The 21,471-nt window shown below is 50.5% G+C and overlaps 1 protein-coding gene across 1 annotated transcript; it reads right to left on the bottom strand.

Moving 5' to 3' along the window:
• Window positions 1-6,994: 6,994 nt before the first annotated feature.
• DNAJB11 (DnaJ heat shock protein family (Hsp40) member B11) lies at window positions 6,995-21,417 on the bottom strand. Its single transcript, XM_075417704.1, has 10 exons — window positions 21,216-21,417; window positions 20,919-21,075; window positions 17,263-17,360; window positions 16,032-16,164; window positions 14,912-15,054; window positions 14,276-14,358; window positions 13,680-13,737; window positions 13,002-13,113; window positions 12,330-12,489; window positions 6,995-7,926 (listed from the first exon to the last, which is right to left on the bottom strand). The coding sequence occupies exons 1-10, from the start codon at window positions 21,392-21,394 to the stop codon at window positions 7,862-7,864; spliced, it is 1,188 nt and encodes a 395-aa protein (XP_075273819.1). The 5' UTR covers window positions 21,395-21,417; the 3' UTR covers window positions 6,995-7,861.
• Window positions 21,418-21,471: the final 54 nt, after the last annotated feature.

The following is a 21,471-nucleotide window of genomic DNA, read 5'->3' as shown; positions in this document are numbered from 1 at the left end:
TGGAGATGTCCTGCAATAAAACCGCCCACCAGCTCTCCCACCGTGTTTGGTCTCTCTCATTTCCCCCAGCAGCACCTACGTGGGGCTGCGGGTCCATCGCGGGGACAGGCACGCTTCGTTTATTTTTCATTTCCTCGTCTTCATCCCGTAAGGATGCTGCCCGGAGGGATACGGGAGCGTGGGGACACGGGGCGAGGGGCAGGGCAGGCACGGGGCGATGCGCTGGGGACACCAAGGTGAGAAACCGCTCCCCACAGACCAGCTAAAGCAGCGCAGAGCTGTACCCCTAGTGCTGTACCACACCATGCACTGCTTTATTTTCCTTTTGTGCAATCTAGATGCGAGCTAAAAACCGCTCTTCGACTGTTCAGGCTTCGGTTATATTAGTTATAAATTCTTGGCTGCGCTTCCCTTGCGCCCATAGCAGGATTTTGAGCACAACACCCCTCTGGCGCTCACCTCCGCTGCCCCAAGCGCAGGAAGGGCTGGGCATGAGCCAGGAGCTGGCTTGGGCTAGTGCAAGTGGGGACAGCACGGGAGCAGGGAGCTTTCCTGGATTAAATTCCAGCTCATTCCTTTCTAAATACCATTTCCCAATGGCTCAAAGCAAGAAAGAAAGGGCAGGCAGGGGGGAAGACGGGAAAAGAGACGCAGGACAGAAGGGTGATGGGAAGATGACATAGCGGTTGTCCTTAAGGAGGGATGGAGGAGGAGGTCTCCAAAGTCCACATCTCCTCACCCCGGCCGCTGGCCACCCCCCGAGCAGCCCCCGCCTCCACCAGGTTCCCGGGCCAGGGGCCAGGGCCCTCCCCACCCTTCAGTGGGCTCCTTTGCGACAGGGAAATGGCAGCCAAGAGGCCTCAGGATCCAAAACAAGGAGGCTGAGGCACGTGGAAGTCATTGCTCGGCCCCTGAAGAAGAGCCCTTAGCAGGAGCTCTGCTGCGGGCCGAACGCTGCGTGTCCATGCTGCGGGCATCAGGGGACACGAGGCTGATGTTGAAGGTCAAACACGGTAGGTTTGCTCCCACCAAGGCATAAAAACACTTGCAGCCAGCTTCCAGCGGGAAGAAACTGCTGCATCCACAGCTCTGCTTCGGTTTTTGGAATTGGGGCATCGCTGCTGCCCGCACGCGGAGGCAGACGGTGCACCCTGGTTCCAAGACCCGGAGCGATTCTCATGCCAAGTCCCACCCCGGGCTGCAGCTCCTTGCTCCATCTGGGAGGGCAGAGCACAGATCCCGTGGGAGAGTGATGGCCCAGGGCTGCGATGGTGCCGTCGGACACGGGCTGGCAGCTGGGAGAGACCCGGGCTGGAGAAACTGGGGACGTTTGGAACAACAGGGCTTGTTTTGCTTTTCGCTTCTGAAATGCGTCATCTTTTGGACAGATGAGGAAGTCTCTGCTTGAAAAAGTTCTGGAAAAGCCTTTTTCCTGCCCCTGGGCCCCCTCTGCGTGTCAGTCGCAGCAGGAGAGCGCTCCAGAAAGGAGCCCACGTTGCTGCTGGTCTCAAATCTCCACCAGCAATCGCAAGGGGATGGGGCAGCACCCCTCAATTGGGGATCCCCCCCAAAACCACAGCCTGATGCCGAGCCGTGCCCACAGGCAACGTACCCAAAGCTGCCGCCCCTCTGCCCCAGGGCCACCTCCCCGGCAGTGACCAGCACCTGTGTCCAATGTGGGCACGGTGGCCAAGAGCTAAGGGGCTATGCCAATGACATCCACACCCCGCCCAAAAATTTCTCTTCACAGACTCACAGAATGGTCGGGGTTGGAAGGGACCTCTGTGGGTCACCCAGCCCAACCCCCTGCCAAAGCAGGGTCACCTACAGCAGGCTGCACAGGACCTTGTCCAGGCGGGTCTTGAATATCTCCAGAGAAGGAGACTCCACAACCTCCCTGGGCAGCCTGGGCCAGCGCTCCGTCACCCTCAGGGGAAAGAAGTTCTTCCTCATGTTCAGCTGGAACTTCCTCTGCTTCAGTTTGTGCCCGTTGCCCCTTGTCCTGTCACTGGGCACCACTGAAGAGAGTTTGGCCCCATCCTCCTGACACCCACCCTTGAGACATTTGCAAGCATTAGGTCCCCTCGCAGCCTTCTCTTCTTCAGGCTGAACAAGCCCAGCTCCCTCAGCCTCTCCTCGTAGGAGAGATGCTCCAGTCCCCTCATCATCCTTGTAGACTCTCTCCAGTAGCTCCTCATCTTTCTTGAACTGGGGAGCCCAGAACTGGACACAGCACTCCAGATGGGGCCTCACTAGGGCAGTGTAGAGGGGAAGCAGAACCTCCCTCGACCTGCTGGCCACACTCCTCCTAATGCACCCCAGGATCCCATTGGCTTTCTTGGCAGCCAGGGCACACTGCTGGCTCATGGTCAACCTGTCGTCCACCAGGACACCCAGGTCCCTCTCTGCAGAGCTGCTCTCCAGCAGGTCCGCCCCAAGCCTGTACTGATGCATGGGTCTTCCTCATCCCCAAACTGCCTCAGCGCAGGGCCACTAGCACTTGTCCTGGAGCCGTACGCTGGGGACGTGGGGCCTGGCTGCCCCAGTCTGGGAGGTGGGCTGCCTCCCTGCTGCCGAGCCAACATGAACCATCTCTCCAGCAGCTGGTCACCACATCCGTGGCCGATCCTCTCCCACATTGGGCTGTTCTTCCACCCTTGATCACAGCATGGGACAGAGGCCAACACTTCACCGCACATCCTGTCAACCAAGGGTTGTTTTTAATTTGCTCCTCATTATTTTTTCCTTTCCTTTCTGCAAGAGGGTGAACAAACACGCACACAGACCTTTGAAGGCCTTAACCAACCCCCCTACGCAGCATATCCCTCGGAGCACCATCCCGGTTATCCGCACCGATCGCCGGGTGAGGCTTTGCTTTCCCTGTGCCTCATGGTTTCCATCACTCAGCTCTGCTAGCACTGGCTTGGATAAGGGTTGAGATAAGACGCCCAAGCCTTGAACGTTGTTCCAGTGAGTAAGACGATGCCAATGAGCGAAGAGCCAGCTTTCCCCTGCGCCCACATCCCACAAGGCTGCCCTTGGGACATCAGCTCCTGCCCCAGGGTCGGTGTCCCTGGCCATGCCCTTCGGGAGCCTCCAGCACAGCATCACCAGCCCTGTGTCCCGGCCGGCAGCTGCAGTGCTCTGCCCGTCCCTGGGGCAAAGGGCTGGACGGCTGCAGGAGCTGCCCAAAACCACAGCAGTGGGCTCCAGCGCCTGCTCGGGTTGGGTGGGGAAAAAAAAAAAAGCATCAGTGCTTATCATGAAAATGGGTAGCACTGGGTTTAAGTCTCCGGGGAGAGGAAGAAGGGATGATTATTATCACTGAACAACCCCTTATGCACTCGCTGCCTGTGCTGGTGTCATCACGGCTTTTCTGGACTAAACAAGCTCTGTCCTTCTGAATTCCCCCAGAGGTCACACCGTCACAGCCCCAGATGTTTTCATTCCTGGCATCACCAGTTTCCAAACATCCCTTTTAACCCAGGGGCTGCAATGGGACAAGGGGATTTGCAACACGCGCAGCCTCCAGCCAGCCCTCCCTGAGCAAGGGACATATTTTTTTGGGGGGGGCAACATAGTTTTGGGGTGGAGGCTGTTTGGGCTGGCTTGGTATTTGCTTTCTAGCAGCCTCCCACACAAGAACAGGCAGGTCCCTGGAAATATTTAACAGCAAAGGGCTGTGCTGGCGCATCCCTCCCTGCAGGGCATACGGGTGCCCAGGACCCATCGCTGCCCTCTTCCTTTTCCTCTCACCTCCCAGGTCAGAGTGCTGACTGAGCCAGAGGAAACGGGAGGAGAAGGCTGGCTGCCAGCCACAGTCAACACCAAGCAGGGGTACGTGGCAGGCGGGATGCAGGGAGGCTTCTGGGCAGCGGGATAGCACCAGTCCCACCACACCTCCTGCCCTGCCCTCACTGGGCTGTCCCCCTCCCTGGGGACCGCGTCTGTCTGAGCAAGCCATGCCTCTTGAGATGCTCCAACCGCTGCTCCTCAGCCCAATGAGCACATTAAAGACTCCAGCAAGGAACTGTTGCTTCACCTTTCCTTCCTAGCCAGGTCCACACCACCAAAGTCTTCAGATGCACATCTGAGCGGCTGAATCCAGGAACACTGCAGATCTATGTGCCCTCAGAGCAATTTTCTCCTGGCACCAGCCACTTCCCTCCTATCTCCACTGCCTGTCTCTAAGAGGCAGAAAAGTTTAGATATAGATAAGCACTTTAAAATAACAAGCTCTTCGGAAAAAACCCAATCCCTGTACTTGCAGAGAAGTTTCCATGGAAAAGAAATCACTGTTTGGGAACACTCTCAGCCCCTGCCCGGACTCGGGGAGGAGGGGATGCTCTGTGGCGAGAAATAAGCCAGCAGTGGCCCTCTGCGTGGCTGAACCCACAGGGAACAAACCGCTCTGGGGCCAGACTGCTCCACAGGACCCACGTACCTAACACTGATGTTCCCATGTGCAGCCCCGAAACTTCAACAGCTGGTCTGGGATGGGCAAAGGAGCTTCAGAGGCAGCAAGCCCGGAGGGTGGAGCGACAGGAGGGTTGGACAAGGCTGCTAGGGCAGCCGGCTTTGCCTCTCCCTCCTGAGAAGAGGCAGGTTGGCAGGATGCTTTCTGCAAAAGCGGTTCCGAACTCTGTTTTCACCCCCATCGTCTATCCGCTGTGGAGTCCTCACACCAGCTGCTCCCTGGCTCTCCTGGGATGGGCGGGATCCAGCCGAAGGGTGGTAACACAGCACTGACAGGAGACGATATCCTAAAGGGAGCCTGGGGTTCAGCCCTGGAGGAACACACACAACCTCTGGAGACAATCAAAACCATTCCCTTCAGAAACCAGGATCCCATTTTAGCCAGGCAAGGACCACATGCTGGTTTAAACACCCCCTTCTCAAAAGAGCAAGGACTTCTAGAAATAATATTCAAGGACAAGTGTTTTGCTAGAAGAACTGAACAACATGCCTGAATCTAAACCATCAACAATCCTTGACCTGTGCAAGGATTTAGGGTAAAGTGGACCAAGAAATTAGGGGTTTTTGATTTGATCTAATTTGGGAACAGCACTGCAGAGAAGGGGCTGGAAATTAAGACTCTGCATTATAGGATTCCCAGCTCAGAAGTCTGCACTTTCAGGATGCCTGCTTGGTCCCAAACCAAGACGACGCAATGCGAACATCTAAGCTTCCTAAGAAGCATTTATAGGAGATAGACAAGTCCACATGTGCTATGACTCACTCACACTAGCTAAATGTTACTGAAATAGGGGACACAGGATGTCACAGCCACCAAACAGCTTCTGCATCCCCTGGCCAGACACCCTGGGGCCCTTGGAGGACAAATACCTCCCCACGATCCTAGAAGCCACACAACTTTCCTCAGACAAGCAGGCCAAAACCAAACCAAGTGGAAATGTTTGAGCCAGACCCTGCAAAAGCTCGTGTAAGCTGCAGCCTGCAGAGAAAGCACGGAAACCCTGGAAGCGCTGCCTGAAGGTGGGCAAGGCGGGGAGCCCCAGCTCCGCACACACCCACCGCAGCAAGGAAAGGAAAACAAGGAAGCGGGGTTGCTTGGTATGATTTGGGGCTTTCTTCTGTTTTTCTTTTCACTGTGGTAAAAGCTGAGGCTTTTGACTATTGCTGCTGTTCTGCATAGCACTGACCTCTCAGAGGAGTACAGACCCACAATGAAAAAGAAAAAACAAAGAAACCACAGGAAGGAAAATAATTAGCAGGGAAGGGAAAAGCAGCAGCAGGAACAAGTACTCATGCCTGAAATAAATGCACTGCCTCCTGTTAGGGGTGCAGGTAGGAAAGGCTACACCACAGCCAGACTCTCCTGTGCAGAAGTTGAGAATTTGGTGTGAAGTCCCAGCTTTTTGGCTTTACTGCTACAGGCGAACACCAGCAGCGTGGTCGTGTGCCAGTGAAATAGGAAGACAGAAAGGTAATCGGACCCTCGAGGGACTGAGATAACAGGAACCAGCCCCACGCACAGGGATATCGGAAGCAGAGTTTCTTTGAAATCTGAGGTTCCTTGCAAATCTAAGTTCAGGCAGGAAGCAGGGACAGTGCTGCCTACAGACACCTGGGAAGAGCTGGTCATGGAATAAGCAGACGCTCAAGGCAGCGGCCTCAGCTGAGATTAACAGCTTATGCTTACGGATTTTGAGGAAGACGAGCACTGAGACCAAGGGTTTGGCATCCCGGGTTTCCCTCGCCCCCCTCTCTCTGCTGTTCCCAAAGACCCCGCTTCGCTCTGCCAAGGCAAACGAACAAAGGATCCAACAGGAAACCTTCCCGGTACTGCTGGCTTCCGCTGCGTCAGCTCCCTTTGGAGTTTAATGCTTGGGTGGGACATTGCTAGACCAAGGGCAGCACAAGGGCCGGGCCAGAGCTGCCCTCCATCTCTCCGAGCTCAGATCTGAGCTACTTGAAGTTGACAAAGCAAAAACAAACAACAAAAAAGGCCCTACCTTCAGTCTCCTGCTGCTGCTCCCCAGCAAACATTCCCATGTAGAAAAAAAACAATCCCATCCACTTGCCAGGCAGGGGATGAGGTGTAAGCCCCGAAGAACCCAGAGGGAAGGAGCAGAACACCGTCCTACACGAACAACTGACTCATTTCTCTTGCTGCCTCCATCCCTGTCACAGTGAAGCACAAGTATGACTGACACAGACGCCTCTGAGAAATTGTTTAGCTGCCACTCCTGAAGAACACGTGGAGATGAGAGGATCCGACGTGGATGCTTAAAGCAGCAGGGACTTCACGACAAGAGACCAGAGCAGCACATTTAACCCCCTGCCAGGTTACCAGGCCCTGGGTTCAAATAAAGCAGCTACAGAGCTTTGGCTGGCATTCGCAGCTGTAGTTTCACCCCTCACAGCAGCTCCCAGCTTGGACCACTGAAGGGACCACTCCTTGTCCGTCCAACAACTTGCAGCTGTGCCAGCGTAAGGGCTGCCAGGACACACAACCAGGGAGCTCTTGCCATTCCAACTCAAATGCCTTTATTTCCGTGCTGTTAGCTTCACCCGTCCTCACAGAGGACAGAGTGCAGGAGGTAAGTCAGCTTTTCCAGACAAGATGTTGGTTACATTTGGGGGCAACAAGGAAGAACCAAGGCCACAAGGAGCCATTCCCATCATTTTCCTAAATCCCACTATAAAAGTCTGAGTAGCCCTTGCTAAGCCATTGTGACTTCAAATTTAAAACCGAGCATTAACTTTTGGAACAAGAGGACTACTTGGTAGTTAAGAGAGTCTTTTCTCCTGCTTTCCCAACCACATGTGGGGCCTAACATAACCCATAAAGGCTCTGCTGCCAGTCCACTCCCAACAGCACCTGTACTCCTGCCCCAGAAACACAGACTCTGAAGTAATACCACACTCTGGACTCAGAGGGGAAGGGGAGGAAGGGCTGGGATTAAAAAAAAAAAAAAAAAAAAATCAAGAAAAAACACACTCAGAAGAGGCTGACACAAAGGACATAAGCAGGAGAAAGAAGAAACTATGAAAATACGTTGAGATGGTCAAGAAAAGTCACATCAAAATATATTTAAAAACCAGAAACTCCAATCTGCATGGAATTTAAAACTCCTTTCCCCCGTTTTCTTTTTTCTGCTCGAGGAGTCTCGTTGTTGTTCCAGGACGTGGAACATGATAGGCAGCACCAGTTATGTCCTGAAAAGGATGGTATTCCCCCCAACTCATCTGAGCACTTCCACAATTTACAAAGAAAAAGTTATATATACCTCAAAATTGCCCCACCCTCCCTCTTTTCCATTCTACAGTGGGCAGGAGAAAAGACAGCAAACAACTCTGACTTTTCATTTTCAGTTAAGTCCAATTTTTCCACACATCAATATCCCTGCAATCCATTGTACACCTTCTGCACCGATCCTTGTTTCAACAACTGTTTGAGACCTGCAAGAGAAAGGAAAGCGTTACGGCACAGCACAGACAGGATGACTCCGCTGCATTTGCAGATCCGGCTCGTAGGTCCTGTGGCACCAGCCCTTCAAGGCTGAGCCCACATATCGGAATAATGCAAACACCGGTACTCTAAGAGCATCATTAATAACAGGAAAAATCCCCCCAAACTCAGCGGTGCAACAGCTTTACTTCTGCTCCTTCAGCATTCCTACAAGGAGAAATAGGGCCGAGGTTAGTGATGCTGTACCACTGCTTTCACGCACTCTTGGGACCGCACAAGGCCAGCGGATCCAGGGAGAAAGCCTCCTCTGCTGCAAACTCACAGACTCACAGAATGGTGGGGGTTGGAAGGGACCTCTGTGGGTGACCCAGTCCAACCCCCTGCCGAAGCAGAGTCACCCAGAGCAGGCTGCACAGGACCTTGTCCAGGCAGGTCTTGAATATCTCCAGAGAAGGAGACTCCACAACCTCCCTGGGCAGCCTGTTTCAGGGCTCCGTCACCCTCAGAGGGAAGAAGTTCTTCCTCAAAGCCCAGAGCACCACCTTGAGATCCTCACAGCTCTGTAAGGGATAAAGTTGACTCCCACAGCTGCTTTGCTATTCAAGTTGAGAACAATTTCACCTTCTTCAGTAAAACTAACAAACAGCTTTCTGAGTATTTCCAGAGCCTAATTTCTCAAGCTTATCTCCCCAGGCTCCCTCTACAGCCCAAGAGAATTCTGCTAGCAGCGAGCTCGGGAGGGATACATTTGAGCCCGTCTGGACTTGCCAGCTACAGAAACCCATAGGAGTCATTAGAGAGCAGAGGTTTTCACACTGGTATGTGGTGCCTGGGGACACTACCGTCCACTAGAAGTAGTCTCTGTCACAAGTAAGAGAATCAAACTCATTATCTGTGGGCTTAAGTATCCTGCTGAAGGCCTGAAACTTTTTTTTGAAACCCACTGTTTCACAAAGGAGTCTAGATGACTTTACAAATACCATCTTCATTATCCCTGCAAGCCCATTCATAAAACATTTCTGTCAGTATCAAATTCTTAGCAGAGCAGGATAGGAGTAGAGTGAGTCAGCCCTTAAAACCACAATAGCTCAGCTACTGGGATCAACACATTCTGGGAAAGACTGGCAGATCTTCACTGCTACTTAAAGGGCAGTCCGCACAAAACAGAGGGAGCAGACTGGTGAGAATGGATGCGTCTCACTTCTTCCAGAGATAATCGGAGGGGACTCCCTCTTTAAAGTCAGGCTTGGTCACACACTGCCAGGACTCACACTGCCCTGGCCATGGGGCCCCTCCGTGCACGGTGGCATCTCTGCTCTGATCAGAATCAGAAACCATCGAGCCTGAGGAGGGGCTGTCAGGATCCAGAACAGATGAAAAATCCCCGCACCATGGGTAACTTTCAAACAATAAAAACAATTAAGCTAAGCTGCTACAATTCTGCTGTTGGATGTCCCCGAAACAACATCAATCTTGCAACAAAGCACACAAGCAGCTGGCTTGCACCTGAACAGTCCTGCCTCTGATCAGCTTGCTCTGCTGCTCCACTGACGCCAGAGTCATGTGCCATACCATGCACAACAGGCCAGATTAGTCTGCCTAGAAAATACCACAGTAGTTGTTAACTTTAAGCGAGGTACATCAGCAGGGCGAGCGAGGATCAGTGATCAGATAAATCAATTTACTTGTATAGAAAAACCCTCCAAGCTTTCAGGCATGCAAGTCCTTCTTGAGGAAATCCAGCTAAAAGAGTACATCTGCCTGCAAGCCTCATCTGGCTTATCTACCCTTAAATCATTCAGGCTACAAATACTACTGTCCGTTAAGACCAGTGATCTGACAAATAAGGGTCACAGTAGCCTCACTGAAATACTGGAAAACTGTCCTGGAAGTGGTAACTGGAACCGAGACAGCTCTCTGCCAGGCAAGAGCTATTCATGCCTCTTGCTTACTGCCCAGAGAATCCTGAACTCTTTTCTACATTCAGAAATATCCTCAACAGCAGGGCAAAGCGAGCCCCTACCCAGGGGCCGCTAATCATTAAGGACAGGTCATTCTCCAGGGGAGTGCAAGGCAAGTTCACTTCCCCTCCACAGCCAAAGGAGGCTCAAAGCCGCTTCCTGGCAGATGGGTAGAGGATGTGCCGCCTGGACGCGTCGTTCTTTGAAAGGAAGGACATAGCTGGAGAAAGGTGTGCTCTGCTAACCCTGAAAAAAGTGGGATTAGCACCGTTCCTGTACCTCGTTTCCTGCTAGCTAGCTCTAGGCAGCTGCCTGCTGGCCTGAAGGATACCCTCATCAGGGCACAGGATATTTCAACACATATCTGACATTCAAACAGGAATTCCAGTCAGGAATCCTGACATTTGCTGCTACTGCACCTCAGGCATTTTTCCACTAGAGCCACCTTCGAGATTTTTCCGACACCACCAACAGGGGACACATTACAAACACAGCCTAGGCACTTTGCTGCCTGCTGTTGCTCTTTGAGCACTCCAGAGTTAAGCCATGGGATCCAAAGCTCCAAAACAAACAATCAACAAGTGTCAGTAGAGATGAACAAGAGATATATCAAAGATAAACTCACCTCTGATCAACAGGCAATAAATTCCCTACTATCACACTGGCAGGAAAGAAAGCATATTACTTTTCTGACTAAAGCTTAGACTGACGAGAGCGGTGCTCTTGGAGTCAGAGTACCTTCTGACTGCCCCAGGAGCTGTACATATGGTTAGGAGATAAGAAACTAGGACCACTGCCAACAATAAGAAAGAAGGGATGTTTTGAATTCTGAAGCCTACAGTCTTCCTTTGAATGTGTACACTGAACTGCTGCCACACAACATGAATAGCCCTATTCCCTCATAAAACTCCTTAAATCACTGGATATTTGGAGATATTCTAGCACACAGAAATGCAGCTGACTGCCTACCCAGTCACCTTCCCCTGGGAAGCGTGGAATTGCTTTAGGAGGGAGTGAAACACTCAAAGGCCCTGTGCCTGAATACACTCGTGCCAGCACCATCACCCTTCTGTTCCTGGGATATCCCTAAAGGCATGTGAGCAATTTTGAAATACACAGAGGCTTCTGTCGCTGCTCTTTGCCCAGTCTCTTCACAAACTGTCAGGAGCAACAGCGGGAAAAACTTCACGTCCATTGAGAGTTGCTGTCACAAAGCTTCAAGAAGGGCAGTACAGCCTGGAAACGAGACTTCACACCGATACAGTCTCCGTGCTCCGCAGCCCTCACAGGGCACAACACACTTGCAACAAGCAGGAAAGCACAGGGCTGAAAACACAAAACAGGTTCACTCAAAGCACAGCCCAGAAGCACAGACCTCACAGCCCAAACGGCTGCAGAAAGAGCCACAGGACATCAGTCACCCCTGGAGCTGCAGCTACCAACTGGGCTCCAAGCAGTAGGTAGCACAGTGCTGTCAACGCAGCAGTAAGCACCGTATGGCTGAGAAAAGCCCACCCAGGACCTGGCTTCCCTCTGCAAGCTTGATGAGTCCAGGAAAGCTGTGCATTTGCCTCACTCCACCAGGACAGCTGCCAGAAACCACTAAATGGGCACCTTCAGAAGAAGAAAGTACAACAGCCCTGACCAGTAGGAAGAAGTTCTGAGGATGGGAATTTTCTGAAAGGCTGCACTAGTACATGCCAGGAACTTCTTTGCCCCATAGCAGAGGATGGGACCCTTGATGCCTCCTCTGATAACCTGTGCAGAGGAGCAGAACCTATCGCTGAAGCAAAGAGGAACTTCCAACTAGGAGTACAGTATTTACCCTCCTGTCAGTTGTAAGATTTCCCCATGGTTCATCAAGTTTCCATTTGAGGACTGAAAATGAGCAGCAGATCTCTCCTATGAAATACCTGCATTCCACCTTTCTTCTCTACACAGCCATAGAGTACTTAGGGTAGAACTAGAAGTAGAGAGGAACAACCCTGCTCCTGATGCTGCGTGACACTCTTCACCCTTAACAGTACAGGGATTTTCACAAGTTTTGCCTCCAGGAAAGTAGAAGCAGGGGCTGGAAAACCACTTGTGATTCCATTCCAGCAGAGGCTAAGCAGACAGAGGCTAAGCCCAGTCAGTCTTTCAGTTCAGACAGATGGCCAGCTACAAAACCAAGCACCTGCAAACTTGCCAAGTGCCACATCCCAACCTAATCCGGCTCCTTACAACTGCAGCAGCCAAGCTCACTTGCTTCAAAGGGAAATGGAACTTAATCACAGGGCAGGGGCCAAATGTGTTACGCTGTACAAGGGGCACAGGGAAAAGAGAGCCTGCCCTGACTGCTCAAGCCACTGGTTCAGTTGTGTCAACTTCTTATCGGCTTTGGCAAGAGGTCTGTGCAGCCTGCTGCCACAACAAAGCTTCAAAACACACACCTTCCCGCTGCTCGTTTGTCAGTTGCTCTTTGGGGAACTCCACATCAAATGTTATTATTAGTGAGCCTTTGATGTTATTGTTATCAAAATTCGGAAGACCTTCTCCTTTCTTCCACAGTTTGGCCCCGGGTTTCGTGATTTTATCCCGAGCAACGTGAACCTAGAGACAAAGGAAATTTCAGAACATTACTAGTGTTGACAGAATCATAGAGTCATAGAATGCTTTGGGTTGGAAGCGACCTTTAGAGGTCATCTAGTCCAACCCCCCTGCCGTGAGCAGGGGTATCTTCTAGTAGACCTCTGTGTGTACACCCCAATACTCCAATGCCCCTTCCAACCTACCGGAAAGGTTCAACTGGTGTTGATTCCTTGCCAAAGTCATTCATACTCCAGGGGTCCAGGCAGCATTACTGCCAGGGCACATGCCAGAACTAACACCACCCAAGACAGCACATGCAGTAACTGTTGTGACAGCCCGGCACCGAGACCCACACTGTGAACCCCTTGTACAGTGCCTGTTTTGGCTCCATGGGAATTGGTCTGGAAGGCTCTAGCAGAAGGGACACCGTATACAACCAGCAGCTGGACAGACCCCGAGCAAGCTAACCCTCACAGCACAGGAGGCCTCCAGTCAAATCTTCCTTGCACACAGCGCGAAAACTGTTGCCTCACCTTGTGCCCATCCAAGTGGGCAACATCCATTTCAAAGCCTGTAAGTGCCTCGACCAGCGAGATCGTCACGTTTGTATACAAGTCATCTCCTCTTCTTTCAAAGACTGGGTGCCTGTGGAAATAAACGTCATTGGAACTTTTCTCCTTCCTCACAGGGGAAATAGCTTCTTCCCCTCTATTTGTGAGTTTGGAGAACTCACAAATCAGAGAGGAAGTGAAGAATGAATGAAATTTAGCTATGTTTTCCTGCGTGAGATAGATACTACTAACCACCTTTCTATTTCTAGGGCAGTGAGTGGCAAGGCATGTCAAGAAGTTGTGACTCACAGAACAATTTTCTTAGTGGTGCATTTCCGTATAATAGGGAGATAGTATATTTATAGAAAACGGAGATATTTCATGTGATTCACACAAGAGCTACTAATGCATGCCAGAATTCAAGCCAAACAAAATAAAAGTGGATTATCACAGCGTCTTAACAGTGGTGAATCCAGCTACTCTAGCATTATCAGGGTTGAACATCCTGCACAGCCCTGAGTACCAGACCCCTGGCTGCACCAGCTCTGCTGAAGGGCACGCTACATGCTAGCCAACAGCGGGCAACACTGGCCAGAAAGTTGCTGGCAAACTTCATTTACAGTAACCAGAAAGAGTGGTCTAACTAGGCCAGTTACTTACTTCAGAACTTTTATTCTGAAGCGCAAATCACCTGGCTCCCCATCCACATGGGGCTCACCTGTGGAAAAGAAAGAAAAGCTCTGTTTAAAGGAGCTAGTAAGTAATGCTGAAGAAAAGCATATTAAACACGAGAGATTTGCAGCTTACATTTTAAAGGAAAAAGCTAGTTGATTTTTACATGACTAAAACCCTTCTTACACATACCTGTTATTCAACAGCCTGAGCATTGCCTCAATGAGCTCACAGCGCTCTGCTGTTCCAAAAGACTTGCCTGCATGTTAATGACGTCTTTTATTTGTTGCAGGGCTTCACCTCCTCGGGCAGAGGGGATCCCTCACATACTCAGATGCTCCTACTCAAAAGCTAGCTTTTTTGTGTGTGTGCCTCCAGTACTAGCAAAGAGAGTAGAACTCGGAGCATTATCCAGACAAAGACTACACCCCCGGACTTCAGCAGCAGGCAGAGGACACAGCACTTCACCCCAGCACCGATCCCAAAAGGACGCTGGGACACTTCCACTGCCATGCAGACCAGCCTCGTGTCACGGAAAAGGAGCGAGTCAAAGCTGAGCAGCAGGGCAGTGCCCACATACGTACCTTCACCAATGAAGGGATACTCCATGCCATCCCTCACACCTGGCTCTATCTCCACTTCTAGTGTTCGCTCCTCATTCACAAGCCTGCAAAGGAGAAGAGCAACCAAGTACTAAGTTTTCAACAGTAGCTGGTAGCACCTACTGATGTTACCGGGGCAATGAGAACACTCTCACATGTTAACAAGTGCTCTCTCCTTGCTCACATCTAAAACTGGAGGGTGAGTGCTGCCTTTCTTGTGTGCCGATACTCAGCTAGTAGAGAAGGCAAAGTTAAGCTCCTAAACGCCCAGTCAGCATCTGGATGTGCTACTACACCACAGCATTCCACGTCCAACTGTTCCCAGCTGGAAATTGCGGGCTTCTCTGTTTATTCGGATTTAGTTGTGCAACTTCCACTGTAGTATGACTGATTGTTCAAGGAATATGGGGGGTCAAAGAGCAAACTGGGGAGCTCCACATCTAGTAGAGCCAGTCATCTCTACTGTAGGAATAAAGACTGGCTCCTTGGAAATGGGAAACCTGTGCTAAGTTTGTCCTAATTCCCCAGGTCTTACCGGCAGTACAGACACCTTCCTCCATCTAGTGGCAGGTTTTGAATAAACAGCCGTATAGCAGCAAAAAGAGCATAAAAACTCACTTGACATTGGGACATTCATCACAAACAACTTCTTGAGTCATCTGGAAACGTCCAGGACCCAGCTGGGTGGTCCTCATCTCCTGCCGGCAATTGCATTTCCGTTTGCCAGGTGCCTGTCTTGCCACTGGCTTGTTCCTGACAACCTGCGTGGAAGGGGAAGAGGTTGAAACCAGCAAGCAGGCCAGCACTCCTGAGCCTCCACAAGGGTCTGGGTTTCTCAAACAGTAGTTTGGGTTTTTTTTTTTTTGCAAATGCACGTTCTGCTGCCTCCACAGTAGCTCCGCAGGGTCTTGGCAAAACATGACTGGTAAGTTTTCACCTTACACCTCTTCCTGAGCACACATTAAATAAAATATCAGGAAAAAAACCTGTCTGACACCAGTATTACCTTTTTCCTCTTTTTCTGTCACATCTTTCTAAAGAGGAAAGGTAACACTAGGATGAAACATCTGACACCTTTGGTTATGATAGCTTCCTCTTTCCATACAATGAGTAAAATCATTTGGAGTTCCCCATTTAGCCAGACACTCATACCACACTCAGTCAGTGCAAATTCCAACGTGCAGAACAGCAGGGATTGTCAGCACCAGAAATGTACCATGCTTAAAAATATTGAAATGCCACCATACGTTTGTCAAGTATGTAATCCAGAGATTTGCAATGACTTGTTTGGCCACACAAAGAGGCTATGAAAAATCCTCAATCTGGTTTTACAAGAATTACTGAAAACAGCAGAATGAAGCTACGTGCATTCAGCCAATGAACAGCCCCCAAATATCACCAAGTTCTAGAGAGAGACCATTCTACCTTTTTCAACTGAGCTACTGCAAAAAGAGCTACAGCTAGGCACTTAGAACCAATAAATAAGCTATTACCACGAGAAGCATCCATTTACAGAGAAATTGCCGGATGGCAAAGATGAATAAAGTTATTGTTTCTTCAGTTAACTACTAGCAAATAGTATCACAACATCCTCCACTGTCACTGCCAGATAGATGCTCATTTTTCTCAGTATTTTAGTTCTGTTTTCTGGGAGCAGATATTCTGAGCAGTGGCCAGGCCAGGCATCTCAAACCCGAGAACACATTGGAGAGACCAACAGGCAAGCCGTCACACTTACTTCTACGAAGTTTCCTGAATACACCTCCTCCAGTGTAACCTCCAGGTCCACAATGATGTCGCTTCCTCGGGGAATGTTCCTGTCTTGTTGGCGAGGGCTACCTCCAAACATGAATCCAAAGTCCCCAAAGAAGCTGGAGTAGAGCACATCAATTAGTGCAGGAAGGAATTCTGATCAAACAAGGCTCTGCTGAGGAGAGCCACCCAAGGCAGCAGCAACATGCTGCTTGGCAAATGCTTCTTAGCCCCTTACAGAACAGCCTCATTACAGTACAAAACCATCATATTAAATCCAGATACCCCTTTCTGCTCCTCCAGGATGCAAGCTAGCATTTTCAGACAAAGAAGTCACTTTGGAAGAGTTTTCTGTACTAAAGAAAACAAGTTTTGGAGAAGGAGATGAAGGCCAGCACCTCAGAATCTGACCAGAGCCTAGGTGAAGTCCTCTCCCTGCTGTGCTACTGGCTCAGCTACCATCACCACGAGGTGCAAACTCTGCATAGCACACTGTCTCTTGTGCTACAGGTCAATGCTAGCGGGTTGGTTTTCAGTAGTTTGGAGACAAGGGTATGAGGAAACACTCCCTAGCAAGTCTGTGCATTTCTCCTCCAAACAGAGCAGCAGTGTCTGCAAGTTTGCACCCAGAAGCACTACGTGAGATGAACAACTTTAGGTATTATTTTAGTAAATGCATGTCTAGCAGAACCAGAAGGGCCTTAAACACACAAAAGATCAGGTTCTGCCTGAGCAACATGCAAATGCTCTCAGGTTTTAACAACCCAAATCCTACAGCTGCTCTGAAGTGTAGCGTAAGCCACTACAGCATTCCTTTGCTAAAAAAGTGACCCCCAATGTGCATGCATGATCTGTGACAACAGGTTAAACATCCATCATGTACCAGAGAACACAAGAAACTTCCTACAAGTTTAATACAGCTGCAGCACCTTACAAGTCACCCACACTGGTGACACAGCTTGCCAAGTGAGCAAGAGCTGTCCATGTGGGAAGACACCACTGGCTCCTATTTGCTGCTCTTGGTGAAAGGACTGATGCAAGACAGAAAACTGCAAACTGCACGGGGAATATCCACTGTAAACACATTTCTTCAAATTCTCAACTGTCACTTCAGATTAGTGCCTCCTGGCTGGGTAAAGGATCTTAATGTAGAAATCGCCCATCACAAAATCAAAACTCCAACTACAGAATAGCCTGAAGTGGAAGAATCCCCTTACTGCGAGAAGATGTCTCCATGGGAGCTCTGGTGTCCATCCTTCAACCCCTCCTCGCCATACGCATCGTACTGCTTCCTCTTCTCCTCATCCGACAGCACCTGGCAGAGATGCAAGGCAACAAGACACTCACCCCGAGCTGAAGTGGGTTATTTAAAATACAGCTCAGAGGAATCACACCAGTACTCTTCACTGGCGGACAAGTAGCAACGCTTTACATTGCAGAATCACTGGCTAGAACTTGCTCACTGCACTGGACTAGAAAAGTCAAACCCATAAAATGCAATGTTAGTTTATTAAAACAGTAGAAGCAACACAGAAAATATAAACAATATTGAGTTTATCTTACGAATTTCAAACAGAATCAGAAGGAATAATTCAAATCAGTTCCTACAAAGCAGGACAAAAAAACCCCCACATATAACACCACCCTCGTTTCTCAGCTTGTTCTTCAAGCACGCAGAATGGGTATTTCTCCAACTACTATTTTGTAACACTTAGCAGTGATGGCAAGTTTGCCTACAAAGCTTAACCTGACAAATATGGTAGCCCTGCACCAGTCTGAACACTGGCCCTCATTCCCAAGGGCAGCAAAAGTTAGAAATTACGTACTGAAGCAGAGTAACACATCCCAAAAGACACAACTGAAGACTGTGAAGCTACAGTTTTAATTCTTAAGTATTGATCTTTGCTCTTTCCTCCCCCAGAGATCCAGAAGCTCCTGATCACATTTAATCTTCCTTCCCTAATGATTGTATTTTGGAAGGTTCAAATTGCCAGGTTAGCTTTCAGAAGGCTAGAGAGGAGCCGAAACAGGTGAAGAAGCTTGCTAAATAATAAAACCAGCCTGAAATTGTAACCAAGGATAAATGCTAGCAACAAGGAAAAAACCCAGTAATTTTAACATCTTCATCTTGTAGATAAGCATTCAATTCTCCATTTGTCACTTCAGATTTTGCATTAAAGAATACATTTACTAAAACTCGGATAAGCTTTCTGTTTGTGACCTGTTGGTAGCTGAACAAAATTCTTCCGGCAGAGTGCTGCACAGTACTGATGATACCACAAGCAATACGAAAGGAATAAAGAACATAAAATATTTGCCTTTCCTTCCTTCTGCAGGCTTTTGGAGAACACAACTCCAGCAAAGAGAGTTCTTATTTGTTATGCTAGGTTGCCTTGAAGGCAAAGCAACTACCATGGGTAAGCTCAGAAAAACCCCACAGAAACTGCACCTCAAAACCACTCGGAGATTAACAACTATACGGAGCCTCAGTTCCCTCACATGGGATCAGTCGCCTTTCTAGCTGAAAGATCTGTGCTGGACCACACGGCTGCAGGGTGGAAGTCACTTAGGCTGTTTAAATGAAGGACACTGAGTAATTTAATTAACCTACTTTCCCCACCATTTTTCTAAAGACTTGGCTATAGACAGTCAGCTAGCTAAACCCTGAGCAGCGGTACTAGTGACAGAGGCTTTGCTCTGTGGCAAAAAGCAACCTGGTTTACAGCAGAATGACAGACAGAATGGTAGGGGTTGGAAGGGACCTCTGTGGGTCATCTAGTCCAACCCTCCTGCCAAAGCAGGGTCACCTACAGCAGGCTGCATAGGACCTTGTCCAGGCGGGTCTTGAATATCTCCAGAAAAGGAGACTCCACAACCTCCCTGGGCAGCCAGTTCCAGGGCTCCGTCAAAGGTTACAGGGTTACAAGGGAAACATAATTCTAGCTGCCTTTTGCCCAAAACAGTCCAACACAGTGCATCTCGCAGCTAGTTTAGCAGAGGGATTTGCAAACTGTACTGGCTAAACAAACACTTTGCAGGACATCAAAACACTACTTCTTCAAAACCTATTTAAAAAACCATGTACGCCAGCACTGGATTTCAATATTCTGATGCATCTCTGCTCAGCAAGAAGCACAAATGAAGACTTTAAAGGGAAGTTTCCTAGTTTAATGCTCACCAGCACCCAGCAAGAGCTCACTGCATTCGTACTGTCTTGGTTAGCACGAGAACTCCACACTTTACGCAGAACAGCTTGGATGCTGCTGTGCTTCAACGATATGCTGGTTATAGGGAGGCAGACTCAGTCACTGCTCTTAAAAGCTAATACTCAGCTACTCCTGCCACCACAGCCCCTGCTTTGCTTCACTACCATTTTCTCCCCATTGTTTTTAATAGAAAGAGTACTCTCAACTGTTGCTATGGCAAAGACTAACCTGGGACTTGGGGAAGCAGTAGAGAAATGCTTCCTGTGCATAAAGTACTGTCAAACATGACAAAATCCCAACTCACGGGAACACCACCAAGCTCACAGCTTTGAAGTAGAAGTCATGCATCAATCTCCAGATGCTGCAATGACAGGTAACAAATACTTCTTTCCCCCCCAAAATTCTTTATGTACACTGGTTTCCCTGTGACAGTTCAGCCAATTTATTTAATAGATAAGTCTGAACTAAAAAAAGTCCCAGCTCTGATACAAAAATAAAGTTAATGTTAAAAATAAAGCTCTTTCTGACCTCAGAGGAATGCATTCAAGCTGTTTCTCTCACTTCCTCATTCATTTTACATTTGCATATCTGAAGAGCAGAGGAGCATCAGGGATGGAAGCAGGCGCCGCGCTACAGCTGCGGGCTGAGCAGCATCCACCGGACTGCAGCGGGAATGCAAACCCTTTCCTTCCGAAGCTCGGCTCCTCAAAGAGGACACAAACCTCCCACCCAAACCCCCCACCAGTGCAGGCAAGCAGGAACCGCTGCTATGAATTCCTGCTGGTCCACACCATCTTCCTCAGGGGCCCTCTGCTCCCTGGGGGACTGCAGGAGCCAATGGAAACCAACGGTGACAGAAGGGAGACAAAAAAGACAGAGAATGTGGAAGAAACCGATCCTGCTGCCCTGCCTAAATTGTATTGACGTGTATGTACGTGGCAGAGAAAGCAGGCTTTGACTTAAATCTTTTGGCTAATAATCTCTACGCATTTTATATAATGCACTGCGCTATTAGTGTCAGGTATCATTTGTATGCTACTGTATTATCAGGGAAACAACAGGAATCCTCACGCATATGTGATGTGACATTTATTTTTCCCACCTTAACGCATTCCGAAAGGCAAGCCAACCACCTTCCACCTCCTACCAGCTCAGACTTACAGCCAGGCCCTATACACACAGACCCATACGTATATATACTTAAGAGTTGATGCAGCTCTATTTCTCCCTCGAAGAACTGCTAATAAATACTGAGTAACTCCAACTTGCTGCCTTCAGTTTCTCCTGGCTAAGTGAGCTACGGTCTCTCACAGTCCTCCGAGAGCAGGAGCTCTCTGATCAGCCTGGCAGCCCCCCACCTTTGTTTTTTGCTTGGCAGACCGTCTGGGATCCAGCATAAGGCAGGAGGAGGGATCGCACCTGCGCCCTGTAGAAGGGCCCTGACATTTCCTAGCAGCCCCCCTTTCTCATTCCCCTGGGCGTTACAGGGTGAAGCCTCCTGAGCCAACCTGCCGGCCGAGCTCGGCTCCGTGCCCCCAGCACGTTTCACCGCAAACTCCGGCTGCCCTCCACACCCTGGCGAGGGCCAGGGGGACCTCAGGCTCCCCGAGTCCCTCACCCCCCGCCTCCCCGGCAGCCCCGCCGGGCCTCGCCGCCCCCAGCCTCACCTCGTAGGCGGCCCCCAGGTCCTGGAACTTCTCCTGCGCCCGGGGGTCGTCGGGGTTCCTGTCGGGATGGAGCTGCAGTGCCAGTTTCCGATAGGCCTTCTTGATGTCCTTGATGGAAGCGCCGCGGGACACCCCCAGGATCTTGTAGAAGTCCCTCCTGCGGGGGGAGGGGGCAGGGGAGAGAGGGGAGCGGGGCCCCGTCAGCGCCGCGGCCACCGAGCCCTGAGGGGGGGTGGGGGGGCCCGTGCCCGGCGCTGAGGGAACGGGGGGGGGGACCCGCAGGCCCGGCGCACTCACCCGGCGGCGGCCTCCCCGCAGAGGCAGAGCAGCAGGAGGCAGAGGCGGCCCAGCCAGCCGGGGGCCATGGCGCGGCGGCCGGGCCTGGCCTGCCCTGCCCGGGGGCGGCGGGGAGAGGGAGCGGCGCTCTCCGGGAGGGTCCGCAGCGCCGCAGCCACTCGACCCGGCCCGGCCACCATGAAACGCGAAGCGGAGGCCGGCGACGGCCGTCGGCCAATGGGAGAGCGGCGCAGCCCCGCGCGCTGAGGGCCGCCGG

The sequence above is a fragment of the Opisthocomus hoazin genome, chromosome 4, assembly GCF_030867145.1.
Source record: "Opisthocomus hoazin isolate bOpiHoa1 chromosome 4, bOpiHoa1.hap1, whole genome shotgun sequence".
NCBI classification, from domain to species: domain Eukaryota; kingdom Metazoa; phylum Chordata; class Aves; order Opisthocomiformes; family Opisthocomidae; genus Opisthocomus; species Opisthocomus hoazin.
Note: the sequence above shows the minus strand (reverse complement) of the source record. Positions and strands in the feature narration are given on the sequence as shown.

Excerpts from the sequence above, each read along its gene's own strand:
- DNAJB11 (XM_075417704.1), bottom strand. The coding sequence starts at position 21,394 with ATGGTGGCCGGGCCGGGTCGAGTGGCTGCGGCGCTGCGGACCCTCCCG. Across the intron at positions 16,165-17,262 it reads CATGGAGACATCTTCTCGCA|CTTCTTTGGGGACTTTGGAT; the intron begins GTAAGGGGATTC and ends GCTCTACTCCAG. Across the intron at positions 7,927-12,329 it reads GACAAACGAGCAGCGGGAAG|GTCTCAAACAGTTGTTGAAA; the intron begins GTGTGTGTTTTG and ends TTTCTCTTGCAG.